The following is a 16,795-nucleotide window of genomic DNA, read 5'->3' on the forward strand; positions in this document are numbered from 1 at the left end:
CGTTCTCCAGAGGTGGTATCCACTCTTTCAGGACCACCACAATGGGTGAGATACCGTTGGTCATGTTAATTTGGGCGTCTAGTTTCTGCCACACTAGATGGCAGCACCGAGACTCTATTTAGATGCTAAAGTGCACTAGGAATATAATTTTGCCGGAAATGCCAAGAGCCAATAAGGCACTCCAGGGATCTTTTACATGCCGCATAATCATACGACATGGCCGCTGAGGATTTTCAAAAGGTAAATATTATTCCTAGTAAAATTTTCGGAGTGGAAGTAGTTGTGCTTTTTTCATATTATACCCAATTAGCACACCGGAAAGTTGTTGATTTTTTAGAATGAGTTTTGTGTGGAATTTGAGTTTTCCTATATCCCGTTACGGGCACTTTATCTAGTTGTTTTATAATATTTTATCTATCCCGCTACGGGTGAGTTTCCTTATATCCCGTTACTGGTTTTTCTTGCTGTTTTATGATCTTTTCACTATCCTGTTACGGGTAATTCATATTTGTTACTGTTTGTGTTGTTTGTTAATAAAAGTTTGTTATAAAAAAAACTGAACAGTTCTTTAATATAGCTTGATACGCTACAGCTATATTTAATTGGTGGCATCGTCGGGATTGACTTACCATTTGATTTAAAGGAATTGTGTTTCAAGTATTATTCCTTATGGCTTTCTTGGGACGAGCAAAGAAGTGTGATTTGGTAGAATTATGTAAGGAATTGGGTGAAACTATTATTGAAAATGTTACAGTATGTGAGTTGATAAATCTAATTAAAAAATCTGAAAATTACGAAGTGAATCTAGTTAAAGAAATATTAGAGGCAATTAAAGAAAATCGTATCGAAAAAGAAGAAAGAAAATGCCAAGAAGAAGAGGAGGAAAAACTACGCCAAGAACGGCAAAAACAAGAACGCCAATTTGAACTCGAGAAATTAAGGCTTAGTGCCCAATTAAGTGGCCCTTCAAATCAAAATATTGGCACTACTCTGCGGAATAAGTTAGATATTCATAAGTTAATGCAGAATTTTGATCCTAAGGAAGATGAAATCAGTCTTTATTTGGTAATTTTTGAGCGTCAAGCAAAACGAGCAGAAATACCAAAAGAAGAGTGGGTTACTCATTTATTATCTTTTCTTTCACCTGACATAACAAAATTAATAGCAAGAGAATCTGAAGAACAAACATACAACTATGATCATGTTAAGGAAATTTTAATGAAGAAGTTTAAGCTAAGTCCAGAAAAATTTAGGATAAAATTTATTCAGCACCAAATGAAGTACGATAATAGTTGGAAAGATTTCGTTTTTGAATTAAGGAACTATTTAAATGAATGGGTTCAAGGATTGGAAGTAAAAAATTTTGAAACCTTGCTGGATCTAATGGTTACTGATCAAACTAAACGAAGAGTTCCCAATGAAGTGCGTGATCATTTTATAGACACTTGGTCAAAAATAACTTCATCTACAAAGCTGGCAGAAATATTTGACGAGTACGAGAATGTGCGTGGAAGTCGCAAACGAATTGACTTGCAGGTAAATTCTGAAAATCGGAGATCCAATTGGCGAGAAGAAAATGCCACACTGAAAAATTCACAGGGAGCTACTTCAAAGAATGGCCGAAATTAAGAAAATAAAAGAAAATATGAGTACAAGTAAGCAAATTATGATCAATTTGATAGACGTACGCCTTTAAAATGTTACGAATGTGGATCTACTAATCACTTACGACCTCAGTGCCCGAAGCTTAAGTGCCAAAAGCCACCCGCTCAAGTTAATCGAATCGGAGTAGGACACGAAGAAGACAAATTACTAACTCCGTACACTCTTATGGCGAAAGTAAATGGAGTTAGGATGCCAGTTCTTCGTGATTCAGGTGCAACTATTGATATCATATGCAGAAAATATGTGACTCCAGATATGTTTACTGGCGAAACTGTGTGGGTACAACAACCATTAGATGAAGGCCCAACTTATTTACCATTAGCAAAAGTTTCGATATCTGGTCAGCTTGGAGACATTGTATCCAAAGCGGCTGTGGTTAGAAGTGAGTTGGATAAAGGTCGATATCTCCTTGGAAATAGAACAGCGGCTAGATTGTCAAATCTGCAAATGACGCCAATGCAAATTTCAGAGTTAAACGCAGTTAATACCAGATCGCAAACTCGATTAAAAGCAGAAAATGAAGAATATGAGCAACAAAATTCGAACGATAGCGAAAACTCTTCCGAACAAAATAATAAAAATCAGGAAATTATTTTAGAGGAAAAAGATGATGAGCCAGTTTTAGAAACGGATGCCGTTTGTTCAGAAATCGAAGAGATATTACCAACTTTAAATGCCAATTCTGATGAACTTTCTTTAATACAGGTGGATCACGACGACTTCGTTAAAGCTCAACAGGATAGTGCCGAGTTAAAATCAGTTTTTAAAAGTGTGGAAGAAGGTATTCAGAATCAAAATAATAAACATCGCTATGTGGTTGAAAAAAAACTTCTTTTCAAATGCTAAGAAGGACGATTGGGAGAAATAAAGAAACTTTTAGTTATACCTGAGAAATTTAGAAGCCGAATTTTAAAGTTATGTCATGAAAGTACTTCCGGACACCTTGGCATAACCAAATCCAAAGATAGATTGGCGCGATATTATTTTTGGCCAAAATGCTATAAAGAGATGGAAGAATTCGTACGAACCTACGATGGTTGTCAAAAAGCGGGGAAACCAAAGGATAAAAAAAGGCTCCTTTAAAAATTGTACCGATCATACAGGAAATATTCTTAAAAATAAACGTTGATGAAGTTGGTCCTCTTCCCACCACGCCAAGTGGAAAAAAATACTTGATTACAGCCATTTGTATGTCGTCAAAATATCCAGAAGCAATCCCAGTCAATGATATAGGATCTGTGTCGGTGACTGATGCACTACCCTTATGAAAAAATCGAGGTATAAATGAGGTATAAACGAGGTATATTTGAAAGGTATGAAGGAGGTTGTTATTTAAATACGTCGTTAAGGTTGAAAAGGGTGCAAATGAATACCTCAAAATCAACCTCAAATATACCTTAAATATACCTCCAGAGGTATATATGTTTCAGCCTGAGGTGTTTAATTTTACATCTGTGGAGAGGTAGATATTTACTACTTTAAAGTGTTTTATTTTCAACCTTAGGTTATTACTTATCAGCCTGAAGTATATTTTTTTACACTTGTGGAAGTATTTATTCAACAACCTAAGGTGTGTCATTTTACACTTCAGGTTATTATAAATCAACCTCAGGTGTATTTTGTTCGACTTCAGGTAATTATTTTTCAACCTCAGGTATCTAATTTTATGCTTGTAGAGGTAGATATTTTTCAACCTATGGTGTGTCATTTTACACTTCAGCTTATTATAAATCTACCTCAGGTGTATTTTGTTCGACATCAGGTAATTGTTTTTCAACCTCAGGTATATAATTTTATGCTTGTAGAGGTATATATTTATCAACCTGTGGTGTGTCGTTTTACACTTCTGGTTGTTATAAATCAACCTCAAATGTATTTTGTTCTACCTCAGGTAATTATTCTTCAACCTCAGGTATATAATTTTATGCTTGTAGAGGTATATATTTTTCAACCTAAGGTGGGCCATTTTACACTTCTGGTTGTTATAAATCAACCTGAAGTGTATTTTCAACAATTGGAAAGGTTATTTTTAATTAGCGCCATGTGTTCCATGTTCTACCTTAAGTTATTATTTCGTAACCTCAAGTATATATTTTTGTATTTTTAGAAGTATTAATTTATCAACCAAAGATGTTTTTTTTAGCACTTACGAAGGTGAGGTGTTATACGGACCACCTAGTTTATTAATTTTTAGACTCACTATATAAAAAATATAATATATATATAAAGATATTATATATATTATATGAAGAATAATGTACATTACATTTTTTTCACTAGTAGAGATCATTTATCAACCTGAAATTTTTAATATTAAACCTTCGGCAGTAATTGCTTCTTTTGTTAAGCTATAAAAGAAAGTTTCAAATGCATAATTCTTCTATAATTTTAATAGATTGATTTAAATCATCTTAAAATAACACTTATCCAAATTCTACAGTTAGTAAAAATTATTTATGGGAACTCATACTCGTATTTTTAGAAGATAGTTGTCTAAGGTGCTTGAATTTTTAAAGCTATAAAACTACAAATTTAAATAATTAGTCAGCTGAAATTCAAAGTACTTTTATTTAAAACTAAAATTTCACTTTTTTTACAAACCAACAAAATTATTTTAAATACTGTTTCCGTCTACATGTTGAAACTTGTAATTATTGGAACCTAAAAGGAAAAAAAATATAAATTAGTAAGAAAGTCATATTTACAATAATAGTGGCAGGTCTTAAAATATTAGAAAGTATTTTTTTTATCATTTAAATTAACTGGATGAAATTAATTTTCCTTTTCAGATAAATATCTTCTGCCATTTCTATTCAATCCTCGTAGCTAAAAAGCATGACATGTATCACAGCCACAAAATAAAATACACTGAAGACAGTATTACCATTAACAACATTTACAGAAATTCAAATATACAGGGTGTTTATAAAGTCTCGGACCCATTTTGATGTTTAATAACTCATAAAATAATAAAGATAGATTAAAATTAATAACATAAATGGTTAGATAGACTCAAAAACTTTCATGAACCTTGTCAATGAACTTCCACGTGTGCCCCCTTCGTCGCACGGAGAATATCAAGTCGATAGTCAATTTCACGCCAGGTAGCGGCAAGCATGTCGGCATCCACAGAGGCTATTGCGGTTGTAATTCTGGCTTTTAGGCCATCAATGTTCGACACGATCCTCCTGTAAACATTGTCCTTTATAAATCCCCAAAGAAAAAAGTCCAGCGGCGTTATATCAGGTGATCTGGGTGGCCAAGGAATTGGACCTCCTCGCCCAATCCATCTTCCTGTAAAATGGTCATTCAAAGAACTACGAACGATGATACCCCAATGAGGTGGTGCACCATCTTGTTGCAAAAAGACATGTGGCTGAAGCTCTTCTAGTTGTGGAAATACGAAGTTTTCCAACATGTCTAAGTATACGACTGATGAGATTGTCTTTTCTGTAAAAAAGAAAGCTACCTCTCGTGAAATTGACTATCGACTTGATATTCTCCGTGCGACGAAGGGGGCACACGTGGAAGTTCATTGACAAGGGTCATGAAACTTTTTGAGTCTATCTAACCATTAATGTTATTAATTTTAATCTATCTTTATTATTTTATGAGTTATTAAACATCAAAATGGGTCCGGGACTTTATAAACACCCTGTATAATTCCAATCTTATTATGCAATTTTAACACTTTTTATTTTTCTATACATCTGTAACATTATGGTACTTGTAAGTTTAATAATTAGATTTCCTTCCCTTTCTTTTTTAAAAATCTTTAAACTCAATAAACCTAGTCTATATTTTTCAACTTTTTGTCAGACTTCATGAAACTAGCAGCTTTTTTTTAAATTTTTGACGCTGATTCTGAAAAGGACTTATGTTATTGTCAATCACATCAGAGTTTCTTAAAAAATAGTTATTTTAATAATTTTTAATCAATGTAATCAAGAATCTACAATCGTTTAATAAATTAAAATTTTAAAGTTATGTACCAATTTTTATTCTTTTTTTACACTCAATCGAATAGAACAAATTACAAGCTGATAAGGAGCATTTATTTTAAAGTTGTGAGTAATTTTATGTGAGGAAAATGTCTAAGAGAGAATGATTTGAAATAATACTTTTAAAATAAGTTGAGTACAATATCTCCTATATAATTTATAATACCAAGCAGAATAAAACTAATAGCTAGTTGTTACAAACATTTGTTTAAATATAAAAACACATTCAATAAGATGAAATTGAAAAAATTGCATATTACTTTTAACAATAAATGTCTTTATTTGCAATTGATTTTATTCAATTCAACATTAAAATTGCATAAGAAACTATACTGTCTTATTTCTAAAACATTTAAGTTTTACGAAAGTCGCTAATTTTTGAAGTAGTGAACTATAAACAGCTGCATAAAAATGCTCATAACCTTGAAACAAATTGTCATATAAACTTGAAATCGGGTTAAATTTAATTCTATTCTATATTTTAATAAGTAATAACAATCTGCTTAGTAAATAATTAACGTGGGTAAATTGAGAAAAAATAACACGTAGTGAAAATAGCAGTGTGATCAAACATAAAAAAGTGAGCTAGTACAGTTACTAGTTTTCAATTATCAAATATCTAACAAACTATTGTTATCAACAATTGAATAAATGCTGTAGTTTATTAGGAGAGATTACTTTTTCTTTATAATATGAATTCAGAACTATTTCTTATGGGAAGGCTGAGCAGTAACTTGCTAGTAACTTCTTCATCGCTGCTGCACATGTGCTATTTACAGCCTAGGTAATCTCAGCAATATCAGGGAACAGTAGATAAGCTCTGTAAATATATATATATATATACACATATGAAAGAAAAAGAAAGTGCACGTTAATCAGATAAAAAAAAATTCAGATTTAAAATGCAGTGTTATTATACATATTTTGACTCATAAAGAACAATATAAACTTTGCAACAGATATCCGAGCAAACGATAAGCATACAGCTATAGTAGAATTTCAAAGCAAAATTGCTATTTTAAAGATATTTCAATTTTCAATGATTTATTTATAAGAGAAATTATGAACATTTTACTCAACTAATCAGCTTGCATACTGCAACGTTGAAACATATACATTTAAGCAAAATGAAAGAATAGTCATATTTGAATAAATTACAAACAATAAAGTATACTGTGCATAACCTGCTGTAACGATTCACCAGTAACGTTACCCTAAACAGCGACGAGAAATATTTCGATTGTTCTCTCTTATTGCTAAGCCTACACTAATAGCTTCTAAGAATATCCTCCAACTTAAACTATTTAAAATCAGGAGGCATCTTTAAAACAATAATAATAAAATTTAAGTTTGAAAATTGAAGCATATTTGATTAAAAGTGATAAAACCAAATTAATAAATGTCAAGCACACTTACCGAATTTCGAATACACTTTCGATTGTCAACACACACGCCATTTGCCGTCTCGCACGGAACTCTGGCAATTGAGCTAGTTAATATGAAGTGTACTTTAAACAACCTTAGGTATAAATAAAATGACTTCATACACCACAATAAATACCTCACTCTCGTTAGTTGAAATAAGGTTGATTTTTTATACCTCATAAATACCTCGTTTGTTACAAGTGTAAGAAAAACAACCTCGTATACCTTAAAAATCACCTTATCAGTCTGGTTGGTATGATTTTAAAACTACCTCAAAATAAGCTTAGGTGTAAAAAAAATGACTCCATATACCTCAATAAATACCTCACTTTCTTTAGTTGAAACAAGGTAAAAATTTTTATACCTCAAAAATACCTCTGTTGTTACAAGTGTAAGAAAATCAACTTGGTATACCTCAAAAATCACCTTATCAGTCTGGTTGATTTGACGTGAATTTTAAACAACCTCAAAACAAGCTGAAGTGTATATAAAACAACCTCGTACACCTTAATTACAACCTTTACAAGGTATAATTTTTCTTGCTGTTTTCTGTGCATCCTTAAATATACCTCAAATCAACCTTAATACCTCAAAAATACCTCAAATCAACCTTAAATATACCTTAAATTTTCGTAAGTATACTTAATATTTTTTGTAGAACTTGTTTCCCACGAGAAGTCCAATGTGATCAAGGAACTTCTTTTATGAGCATGCTAACAACTGAGTTTTTTGATCGATTTGGCATAAAGGTTCGGCATAGTTCCGTTCATCACCCACAGTCGAATCCCGTAGAAAGATTACATAGAACTATCAAGCGGATCTTACGGGTACTTTGTTTGGAGTCTAGTTCTGACTGGGAGAAGTTTTTACCATTTGCCCTTTTGGCTTTGAGAACTATAACACATGAAAGTACAGGATTTTCGCCAGCAGAGTTAGTACACGGAAAAAATTTGCGTACTCCTGAAGCTTTGTTGTATGTACAGTGGACCAAAAACGAAATAAACGAATCTCCTGCGACGGAATACGTTTTTCACCTAATAAACCATTTAAAAAGATGCCAAGAAATTGCAGTTAACAAGATGGAAGATGCTGCGTTAAAAAGGAAATCGTATTACGATAAAAATAGTATTAGGAGAGAGTTTAGTGCCGGAGATTTGGTTCTTGTTTTGGCCACATCTAGAGCTAATAAATTATCTGCTCAATGGATTGGCCTAGGGAAGATAGAAAGCAAAATGTCTGAAACTAATTATTTAGTGAATATTCCAGGAAAAAGAGAGAGTTCACAGATTTATCATGTGAATATGCTTAAACCATATTATAAACGGCCTGCAATAGTTAATTTTCTATCCTGTGCAGAAAACGATTCTTCATCTTTTTAAGAACAAGATATTGACTTTCCACAAGTGTATATTTCTCCAGATGAATTTGATGTATCTGAAATGATTAAAGACAGTCACCTAGAAGATCGCCTTAACGGACAGGAAATCAACCAATTGAGGAATATTTTAAGAAGATATTCGAAAAGTTTTTCAAATAACCCAAGAAAAACTAACTTAATTGAGCATGACATTCAACTTAGTACAAATATGCCAATTATTTCTAAGCCTTACCGAACGTCACCCCGACAAACAGAAATTTTAAAAACTGAAGTGCAGAAAATGTTGGACTTAAAAATTATTGATTTAGGTGAGAGTGATTATACTTCTCCTATGATCCTAGTAGAAGCACCAAATAAAGATCCAAGGCCCTGCATTGATTACCGTCGTCTCAACGAAATAACGGTAACACAATATTTCCCACTTCCGAACATAGAAGACCGAGTTGAAGAGGTAGCCAAGGCAAAATTTATCAGTCTTTTAGATTTCGCCAAGGGATATTGGCAAATTAAGCTTAGTCCAAACGCTCAAAGATTAGCTACTTTTGTTACCAGTTTCGGAACTTATAGGCCATTACGACTTCCATTTGGGTTGAAGAATTACCCCTATTTTTTTAGCAAATTAATGGCACGACTACTAAAGGGTTTAGAAGAATTTGCAGTTCCATACCTTGATGATATAGCAATTTTCTCAGATACCTGGGATCTTCATTTAGAACATCTTAACTGTGCAATGCAGCGTATCAAAAAAGCAGAACTTACAATGAAACCTTCAAAATGCCGTTTTGCGCAAGATAATGTTCTTTATCTAGAACATATTGTCGAACAAGGCTATAGAAAACCCTCTGATATAAAAACACGAGCAGTTGCCGAATTTCCTGTACCTAAGACCAAAACTGAGATCAGAGCATTTTTGGGACCAGCGGGCTATTATAGTCGATATATATCAATGTTCTCTGTTCTAGTTGCACCATTAACAGACACTTTAAAAGGTAAAACAAAAAAAGGGAGAAATTACCTGGACGATCGAATGCGAAGAAGCCTTTAAGAAACTGAAACAAAAATTAACGAGCCAACCTATACTCTTCTCTCCCAACTATGAAAAAGAACTTATCTTGTAAACAGACGCTTCGGAAATTGGTATGGGTGTGGTATTAACACGACTAGATAATGAAGGCCATGAACACCCCATAATATATCTAAGTAAAAAGTTTAATGAGTCCGAAAAAATATTGTACTGCGGAAAAAGAATGCGCCAGTATAATTTTTGCCATCAAAAAATTACGACACTATTTAGATGGCTAACCTGGCTTAAAACAAATGCTAGTTCAAATGCCAGACTTATGCGTTGGGCTTCAGCACTACAACCGTTTAATTTTAAAGTTGTGCATAGAGCTGGTACTAAGAACAAGAATGCAGATTGTCTCAGTAGAGTATCTTTAAGTTCTTGATTTGAATTAGACAAAAGTTAATTGATGGGGAGGAATATGTAAATAATGTTTGTTTTTCCTATTGATATTGATACAGATTAGTCTTATTTCCTTATTCATACGTATGATTTATTTATTTTAAAAACTAACTCGTAATGAAATTAGTTGCTATTAAAGTTTGAATTAAAGCTTTAATTAAGGTGGAAATATAAAATAAAAATGTATTGAAGTTTTTGAAATTGAACCAGTTAAGTTTAATTTAAGAAAGTGTTTAAAAATGATTATATTGAAAATGAAACATAGGTATTAAACGAATTTGTTTGTAGAGAAAAGTGCTAATGTTCTTAAATATATTATTTTTTATGCATATAAATATTAACAAGATTGAGTAGAATCTAATTGCGTGAAGCTTAAAAATGTTAAGTATATTGTTTGGATTTAAAAAAAATTAGTAATGCCAAGATAAAAAAAAATAAGCTCTTTGATAAAGAAATCTGGTTAGCTTCAGTCTTTAGATATTGTTGTATACATGTAAATAGTTATGCTAAATTATAATATTTATTTACATTCTAACTTTATTTCGAATATTTTAGTTTGATACCAAAATTGAGTTACAGGTGAATTGTGTATTAATGTTTACTGCAAGAGTCTAAAAATAATTTAGAAATTTTAAGTTTTAAAGTTAATTATTGTACATCACTTCTAATGTAAAAATTGTATCTTGCATTTAATTTGACAATTAGAAAATTTAATTTTAAAAGTGAAATGTTTTGATTATAACATAATGCAGTGGTTTCAACCTAAAGTTTTTGAGGACACAAAAAAAGTTCATAATAAACTTTTCCCTTGTTTAATATGGAAAAGTTCTTCCAAGGGGAGAGGAGTTATAAAGTCTAAAAATATAAGAAAGATAATTGGTTTGCAAAAGCATGAATAAAAGTAAAAATATTAAAAACCAACGGGCTGGCAAAAGCATAAATGAAATAAACACATAAAAAGATAAATTTAAATAACAAAAGCAAACGATAAAATTAGAACACTGGAAAGTTGTTGATTTTTTAGAATGAGTTTTGTGTGGAATTCGAGTTTTCCTATATCCCGTGACGGGCACTTTATCTAGTTGTTTTATAATATTTTATCTATCCCGCCACGGGTGAGTTTTCTTATATCCCGTTACGGGTTTTTCTTGCTGTTTTATGATCTTTTCCCGTTACGGGTAATTCATATTTGTTACTGTTTGTGTTGTTTGTAAATAAAAGTTTGTTATAAAAAAAACTGAACAGTTCTTTAATTTAGCTTGATACGCTACACCCTCTAAGGAAAATTTATTTTTTGGATAGTGCACCTCACTTGTTGAAAAATATAAGAACATCATTATATCATTAGAGATATTTCCTTATTTCTGAGAAGTTTCAATAAAAGTATGATTTACCATTAAAAATAGCAAATTCTGAGCACATGAAGGATTTTAAAAAGTATTGAAATGATCATGAGCTTAAACCTGTGCACAAAATATTTGATTTTTACTTTGATGTGAAACATTTTAGCACAATAAATTCTGCAGTATTTTTCAGTGCTAAGATTTCCAAATGATGTGATTTCTAACTTCTAAAGATCTAGTCACCGTAATAAATATGAATAGATCTTCTATCTATTAGAAAAACCGCATAATTGCTGTTATTTCTTCGAAATATCATAAATCGTTCAGAAATTGTATGGAAACTATCTCAAACTGGTTTTTAATTTAACAACTAATTCGATTTTAGAATTACAGAATTATTTCCATTTAGAAAAGAACCTTATATTATTTCAAGCAAGTAGAAAATTTTGTGTGATTTGATCAAAGCAAGTGATTCCATGAGTTGTAAAAAATTAAAAGTTGTTTTAAATTTTTTCGTGTGTAACGCTGGAGTTTTGATGAAGCACCCAGATTTGCCAACTTTTCCGTCTTCAACTGGAGTTTTTTCTCAATCATTTAAAATGGTAACAAACTTTACGATTTAACATTTAATTGAAGGAACAATTAAATTTAACATTGAAATAATTCCTGACTACCACGATATTTATATTGTGCCGAAATTTTCGGATTTGCAGATAGATCTGATAATACCCATTGTTTATATGATGATAATAGAAGATAAGAAATAGAAGATAGAAATCGTTTTTCAGTTGGATATCGTGACTAAACTGCCAAGAGTGACCTACTCAGATGTATGATAGAGATAGGTATGGGATTAATATGCATAAACCTCATATTTTTTTCCTTAAGCAGGTAACAGGTGTTTAAACAGTTTGGGTATATGATATCATTCTTGACTCATTATTCTTTAACATATTGGCCATGTGTCAAACATTCAAATGCAAACCACTAACAAAAGCGAAGTTCTTATAACATCATGTAATTAGCTTAAACGTTTTTTGTTAAATTAATATTCAAGTAACTCGGATATTAGTTTTATATAGTTCCCGCTATTTTTAAATATTTTTTAAGAAATTTCTTTTTATTGTTTCCTCATGCAAAATAATAAAATTGCTCAATATTTTTCTGTCTACACAATTAACGTAATAACTAATTGGATGAGCTTCTACGAGATTCAAGGAAAACAATGATAAGATTTTTAGAAAGAGAATTCTGCTCTGGTTATTGTATTTCAATCAATACAAAATGACTAAGAAATACTTTGGGCTCAAATTTTAGATGCAGAATTCGTAATTGCATTTGAAAATACCCTGTTTTTAACTCAAAACATTTGTTTAGTTCATTTGTGATTACATTCGTGATTTTTAACCAAACCCTTATTATTTTAAATAAGTTTTCAAATCCCTTATTATTAAAATGAGTCAATCGTATTGCCATTTAAAAAATTTTGTCACGAGCATACTAGGAAGAAATTTTCCCTGAAATACTATAACACTGAAGCTTTTTTCAAACATCCCCTGTTAAGCGACATATGGTGAAAGGGTATTGAGGTAATTATAAAGAGTCTATTCGAATGCAAGCTTCTAGGACTCAAAGAGGAGAACTTCTACAACGTTATCTGGTATTTTATACTCCAATTTTTTTTTACTAAATTTGACCTTTTTAACAATTTTACTTGTTCTTTGTTAAGACCTTGTAGCTATTAGTATTTTAGTCCTATCTAAGTTTGAGATGATTTTCATGCATTTTAATAGCTTTGTATTTAATATCTTTCACAATTACATTGTATTTTAGGTGTATTTTATGCTATTTTTTTGTACTTTAGCACTTTTACTATTTTATTGTATTTTAATTTTTTTGTTCTATTTTATTGTACTTTAGTCCTGTAGTATTATTTTATTGTTGTTGTTTTCAATCCTTCTTAATATAGCCCCAGCTATATCAGATCCATGGGTCCAAACGCTCTGGTAAAAGTCACCCACCAAAATTGATCGCAAGAGTATGTCCTCCAAGAAAAACTCCAGACAGTCAAGGATGTGTTCGGGGAAAGCTGGTTTCAAATTTCACTTGCTATATCTTGGGAAAACATTGCTTCCAAATTTGAAAGTTTATCTTTTTAAATGGTCAGTGATGAATTGTGAAACTGCCGTTTGATCCGATATATCTCCTTTGAACTCCAAAGCACTACCAGAGCTATTTCTGTCAAACCAGTGGTGAACAGGATGGGTTTACCATTTATTATATTGTACTTTAGTGTATTTTAACTTTAAGACTTTAGCGTTCCATTTGTATTTTAGTGTACTTTATTATATGTTAATGGACTTTTGTGTGCGGAGTATTGTAGTTGTATTCAATTGTACTTTAGGATATTTTAACTCATTTTAATGTACTCTATTTTTATTAAGCATTAATGTATTTTTCGTACTCTCTGTACAAATATATTTTGCTGATTGGATCAATAAAGTTTCAGCCGAAGTGGGAGCTTTGCGGTTTTCTAGTCGGCTGGGGTGTCCAGTGGGCTGGGGTGTGGTGCCGCTCTGCTACGTGCAACCCTAGCAGTCTTTTGCTCGTCTGCGGAGTGTTTGGCACTCGAACCCTTGTTTGTACGTATCGTATAGCTTTGTTTGAACGTATCGTATAGCTTTGTTTGAACGCATTGTATAGCTTTGTTTGAACGTATCGTATAGCTTTGTTTGAACGTATTGTTTTGGCCTTTGTTTGAACGTTTTATTCCACTTGTCTCGGATGGTTCCACATCGATCTTTCTGCTTTTTCGTAGACACGTTCTTGCATCTCATCAGTACCTTCGTATGCCCCATGGGGCAAGTCAAGGCCTCTTCGACATCTACATTTTGTCTCTAAAAATTACTGAACATTTAAATAACTGCAAGTGATAACATAATGATAAAAATTCCCAAAGATTTATGATTAAACTAATTGTTGTAGCTTTTTTTTCAAAACCTAATATTTTAAAATTGAATATTTTTATTTGAGTATTTCATTTTAAAGGCCTCTGACTTCTTACTAATTCATTTTATTAAACATCACTACAATCTCAAATCAGCTTAACACAACATAATTATATTATTTACTGATGTTTAAAAGTATTGTTAAGCTATAATTATTTTAATCTTTACTGAAATTCATCTTGCTTTTCGAGGTGTAAATCGTAGCATGAGGGGATCCAGATTTCGAGAGATGAGATTAGGAGTAACATTAACTTTGTCTCTGGGGTCCTTGGATGTAACTTCAAAATTGCGAAATACATTTGTGAGCACAGTCTTGACTTCCATCATAGCAAATTTTTGACCTGCAAACATTGAAGAAAAATACTATTACAGATCAAATGAAATATATGAAGAAAGCTAACTTTACTTCGAGTAAGCTAAATAGAAGACTATTTTCTGCATTTCCCATTAGTGTGAAAAAACTTGAAAAAAAAATCTGTCGCAAATGTAATGATTAGATAATAAAAATCTGTATCTATTTAGAATTTTATGCACTGATAAAGCAGAAAATAGTTTCCTCTTCAACTTTTCCAAAAGGAAGTTAACAGAAGTTGAAGCTGTTTGCGCAGAAAGATCCAAACGTTAATGTGATGTTGTTACATCACACGTGCGTAGATGTTCAACTCCTCAATAGTTTTTTCAGTTTTCGTTCATTTTACCGCAATAGCCTTTCACTACATTTAAATTGATCAACTGATTTTTCTTATCGATTATCCCCACCATAACTTTAATAACCATAATATTGCTCCTTTCCGCGGTATGAGAGAAACAACGTTCTCATTTTTGAAATTTTCAGGCTCTCTCCTCCCAGGAAATTTTTTAGTACTTCACCCCTTTTAAAGTGCAAGATGTAAAAATATTTTAAATTTAAAGCTTATCAAATAAATGTAAAGGTAAATCATATTTTGTTTAATTGTAAACTTTGGCAAATTAAGATGCGCAGCACGTGTGCCTTGTCGCCAATGATTGGCGAGTTTCCATGGTAACAATCACCAAATCTACAATCCAGATGTTTAAGAATCATCTATGCTAGAATTCCTCATTTTAAAAGACACAAAAAGGAAGCCTCGTCCGATTCGAAATACAAAAATGTGCGTTCCATTTGAATAATTAGATGCTATATAAAGGGAGCCAGCTCCATCAAAGTGAACCACCATGAGGTCCGATGAATAAAATGAATTTTTTGTAAATTTGAACTTTGTGCCCTCTTTAACTCCATTTCAAATGCACCTGACCAGTTACGAAACCTCGAGATCCTTCTGAAACGAAGGATCAGGTAATTAATTTGAACAGTGTTTTGTTTAATGATACGATCACTCTTTTATGTTTTCGTTCATTTATTCTAAATTAATTTAAATCGTAACAATACGATAATTAGTAAACATCCAGCGATCCAAACATAATTAGCAAACTCGATAAAACATTTGAATAAATTGTTCATTTAGAATAGTTTCCGGAAGAGTTAACTTTTATTGACATTTGCCAATTGCCAACAAAATATATCCTAGTTACTAGTATTTCCTAGTTTTTTCTAGTATTCTTTGAAAATAACGCAAAAATGAAAAGTAACTATTTTTTCCCCATGGCCTATCAAGAAAAAATATTATAAAAAGAGATCAACTTTAGTAAGACAAAAATTACCAAATTAAATTTCAATCTGATTTTTCACCTTATTCAAAAAAAAATTCCGTGTCTTTTGACGAAAATTTCTGGTTGTTTCGATACAAAACCGACTCAAAGTTTCGCATGCAATTTGGAACATTAAAACAATCACAACCCAATCCACTGCGAGAATTGATAGATTGACATAAACTTTTGGAGCAAGAACAACATTTTTGTTAGAACGTGTTAAAGTCTACGTCAGAATGAACCTACCTTGGCTTGAAACAGTTTAAATAATTATAACATTTGAAATGATAAGACGAAATGGTCACAATATTCCAAACGTAAATAGCTTTCAGTACTCTAAGTAAGCTAATCAAACGGTCATCTAACGTGGAACTTGTGTTTATCTACTCATTTACTTACTACTTGTGTTTATTTACTTTGTGTTTATGCTGCTGCATTATCGGTATCTGCATTAAAAAACAAAAGTAAACAAAATTATTGCACATAATTATGATTAAACATATTATTCAAATAATTAAGATTGTGATAAAAATCCAGCTCGCAATTTACTCTTGGGTGTATATTTTAACATCACACTTCACATGTCATATTTGACACTTCCATTGAAATTCAAGGACGGATGGATTACATACAATAAAAAAAAACAATTACATAGATTGAAACATGTTTTCTGACAGTTTGCTAACAAGGGAAACTAGGGAAGTGTGACTCGCCAATTTTGAAATAAACTAGTGGGATGTATGCCTTATGAGGAATAATTTTGGGTGGCAACATTCGTTTCGGCCCATAGAAGGTTCTGTGAGAGATAAAAAATAATTCAATGTATAGTTTCAATGATGACT

The 16,795-nt window shown here is 31.7% G+C and overlaps 1 protein-coding gene and 2 long non-coding RNA genes across 4 annotated transcripts in view; 1 reads left to right on the top strand and 2 right to left on the bottom strand.

The window, feature by feature from the left end:
• Positions 1-13,797, top strand: part of LOC139426942 (uncharacterized) — a 20,206-nt gene extending 6,409 nt beyond the window's left edge. Inside the window, exon 2 of the long non-coding RNA XR_011638066.1 lies at positions 13,247-13,797. This is a non-coding gene — a long non-coding RNA (uncharacterized lncRNA). The remainder of the gene's footprint in view (positions 1-13,246) is intronic.
• On the bottom strand, positions 4,215-5,882 carry LOC139426723 (uncharacterized). Its single transcript, XR_011637936.1, has 2 exons — positions 4,696-5,882; positions 4,215-4,326 (listed from the first exon to the last, which is right to left on the bottom strand). It is a non-coding gene; the product is annotated as an uncharacterized lncRNA (long non-coding RNA).
• Positions 13,798-14,339: 542 nt separating the features above from the next.
• The window catches only part of LOC107448963 (cytochrome P450 4V2-like), a 45,327-nt gene continuing 42,871 nt past the window's right edge, over positions 14,340-16,795 (bottom strand). The window contains exon 12 of one of the 2 annotated variants that reach the window (XM_043045896.2): positions 14,340-14,626. In XM_043045896.2, coding sequence (XP_042901830.1) covers positions 14,460-14,626 — 167 coding nt within the window. In that variant the 3' untranslated portion in view covers positions 14,340-14,459. The remainder of the gene's footprint in view (positions 14,627-16,795) is intronic. The other variant, XM_071186388.1, reaches the window with a different exon arrangement.

Source organism: Parasteatoda tepidariorum, chromosome 10 (genome assembly GCF_043381705.1).
Source record: "Parasteatoda tepidariorum isolate YZ-2023 chromosome 10, CAS_Ptep_4.0, whole genome shotgun sequence".
NCBI classification, from domain to species: Eukaryota; Metazoa; Arthropoda; class Arachnida; order Araneae; family Theridiidae; genus Parasteatoda; species Parasteatoda tepidariorum.